The 2,117-nt window shown below is 41.2% G+C and overlaps 1 protein-coding gene across 2 annotated transcripts in view; it reads left to right on the top strand.

Moving 5' to 3' along the window:
• Nucleotides 1-2,117, top strand: part of ENPP3 (ectonucleotide pyrophosphatase/phosphodiesterase 3) — a 78,919-nt gene that overhangs the window by 18,449 nt on the left and 58,353 nt on the right. For both annotated transcript variants that reach the window (XM_007456538.1, XM_007456539.1), the window contains one exon: nt 938-1,013. In XM_007456538.1, the coding sequence (XP_007456600.1) occupies nt 938-1,013 (76 nt within the window). The remainder of the gene's footprint in view (nt 1-937; nt 1,014-2,117) is intronic.

The raw sequence follows: 2,117 nt of genomic DNA, 5'->3' as shown, positions 1-2,117 counted from the left end.
GAAAGAGGTCAGTGGGAAGAATTCTCTTTAATTTACATCACAGTTTAACTTCAGTAATAGTATAAAGTCCATTACACTTGAAGAGCTTTGTCAGTAGTAGTGATAATGAATGACATACACAATCTTTGGTCACGTGACTTGCCGGTTACCCCTAAAACATTTGTTTGCACTGCAGATCAAAGCAGATAATTTGCTAATTATTTGGACATTTTATATATATATATATTTTTTTTTGTTTGTTTGTCTGTTTGTTTGTTTGTTTGTTTATTGCGGTACGCGGGCCTCTCACTGTTGTGGCCTCTCCCGTTGTGGAGCACAGGCTCCGCATGCGCAGGCTCAGCGGCCATGGCTCACGGGCCCAGCTGCTCCGCGGCATGTGGGATCTTCCCAGACCAGGGCACGAACCCATGTCCCCTGCATCGGCAGGCGGACTCTCAACCACTGGGCCACCAGGGAAGCCCTGGACATTATATTTTTATATGCTAAATATTCTCATTATTCTCTGATGGTCAGAGTGGGAGAGAAAAACCCTGCTTCCTGGGAATGAGGTAGTTAATGATTTCACAGTTTCGGAATGCTTTTAAGTAAATGATCTCCAAACATGTATCTAGTTAAGAAAGGAAAATGGGCAAAGGTAAACGGCCCCTTGGTTTCATTTGTACTTTAACTCAATTTGGGGTTAAACTAACTAGGACTAACGTATTTGAATTTGAGGATCTGTAATAAATGGTATTTTAACATTCTTCCCAAACCTTTCTTACTTAATGCCTGAAAATAATCAGGCATTAAATAAAATTCTGTCCCCTTATCATTGTTGGATCTGGTAACGCGAAAAGCTATCAGGCTGTGCTCCCTTAACAATCGCCAAGGGAGGGCGGTTATCTGGGTCTTTGTATATTTTAACAAAATGGTAAAAGTCACATTTTTTTGGTAATAGGTTCTTCTCACTTTGTTGGCGGCTGTGTCACTTGCGTTAGGCCTGGTGGCTGGACTCAGGGAGCATGAAGAGCAAGGTACTCCCCTTAGCATTTTCTCAGAAACTTTCCTTCTTTCTTCTTTCTCCTCCCCTTCCCTGTTATATAACCTGGACTCACCTCCTTTCTAGGCTAGGCTAGGCTCCCCTTTCTCCCATGCCCCACTTGTCAGGAGCCCACATCTGTGGTTAGCACTCTCCACTGCCGCTTCTGGACTTTCCACTTTGACCTCATCTCCCTGCTTCTTTGAGATTCATATCATTCCAGTATTTGCCCCTTTTCCTCACCTTCATAGAGGACTTTGGTAACTGAATCAAAGATTCCTTATCTCCCAGCTCCTACTCTAATCATTAATATCCTATGATAAACTTGACTTCGAAAGTCTTAGTTGCATCACTCCCATGACTTCCTACCACCACTTTTGTACCTTGATATCACGTTAGGGTTGCCCCATCCCAGAAATCTCACCATTTCTTGGTTAGGCAGTGCCACTTTCCTGAAATGTAGTGCGCAATAAAAGCTTCACATTTTTTTTCCCATAAGAAGCAAAGGAAAAAATAGGATATCCGTGACTCAAAGTATCAAAACAGCCCCCATCCCTTTTGCCATATCACATTAGTATGAACAGTAAATAAACCATTTGCAAGCGATTCAATAAAAAGCACTTTCTATAATCTTACTATGTATTGTTTTGACACTTTTACTAAGGGAAAGTATGAGGTCAAGTGTTAGATAATTTATTCTCCTTTTTTATCTGGTTGATTAACTTCTAATTTGAGTCCAATGGGGAAAGTCTTCTTCAGTGGGAGACTCTTGGGGAGGTTAACTGGCAATTTTCCAATTATGTTTTCACTTAGTAATTTACAAACACTCAGTACCCCTGCTGTGACATGGGAACACAGTGGAACTGAAAAGATGGGCATTGGCTGGAAAATTACTGTCTTTTCTTGGTCACTTGGCTGTTGTGTTTCTGAGCTGCAGTACCAGTCCTAGATCTAGCAAATGTTGGCAGGTCATTCTGGTGGTATTATTCTGATGTTAGTGTGCACAGGTGGGCATTATTTCTTGGTTATTTCATCCCACAAATCACATAAACTCATTGAAAAAGGCATATGATAATCTCTGAGCAAAATCTCCAATTAT

This window comes from Lipotes vexillifer, unplaced genomic scaffold (assembly GCF_000442215.2).
Source record: "Lipotes vexillifer unplaced genomic scaffold, Lipotes_vexillifer_v1.1 scaffold438, whole genome shotgun sequence".
Taxonomy (NCBI): Eukaryota; Metazoa; Chordata; class Mammalia; order Artiodactyla; family Lipotidae; genus Lipotes; species Lipotes vexillifer.
This window is presented reverse-complemented; position numbering and strand designations above follow the sequence as displayed.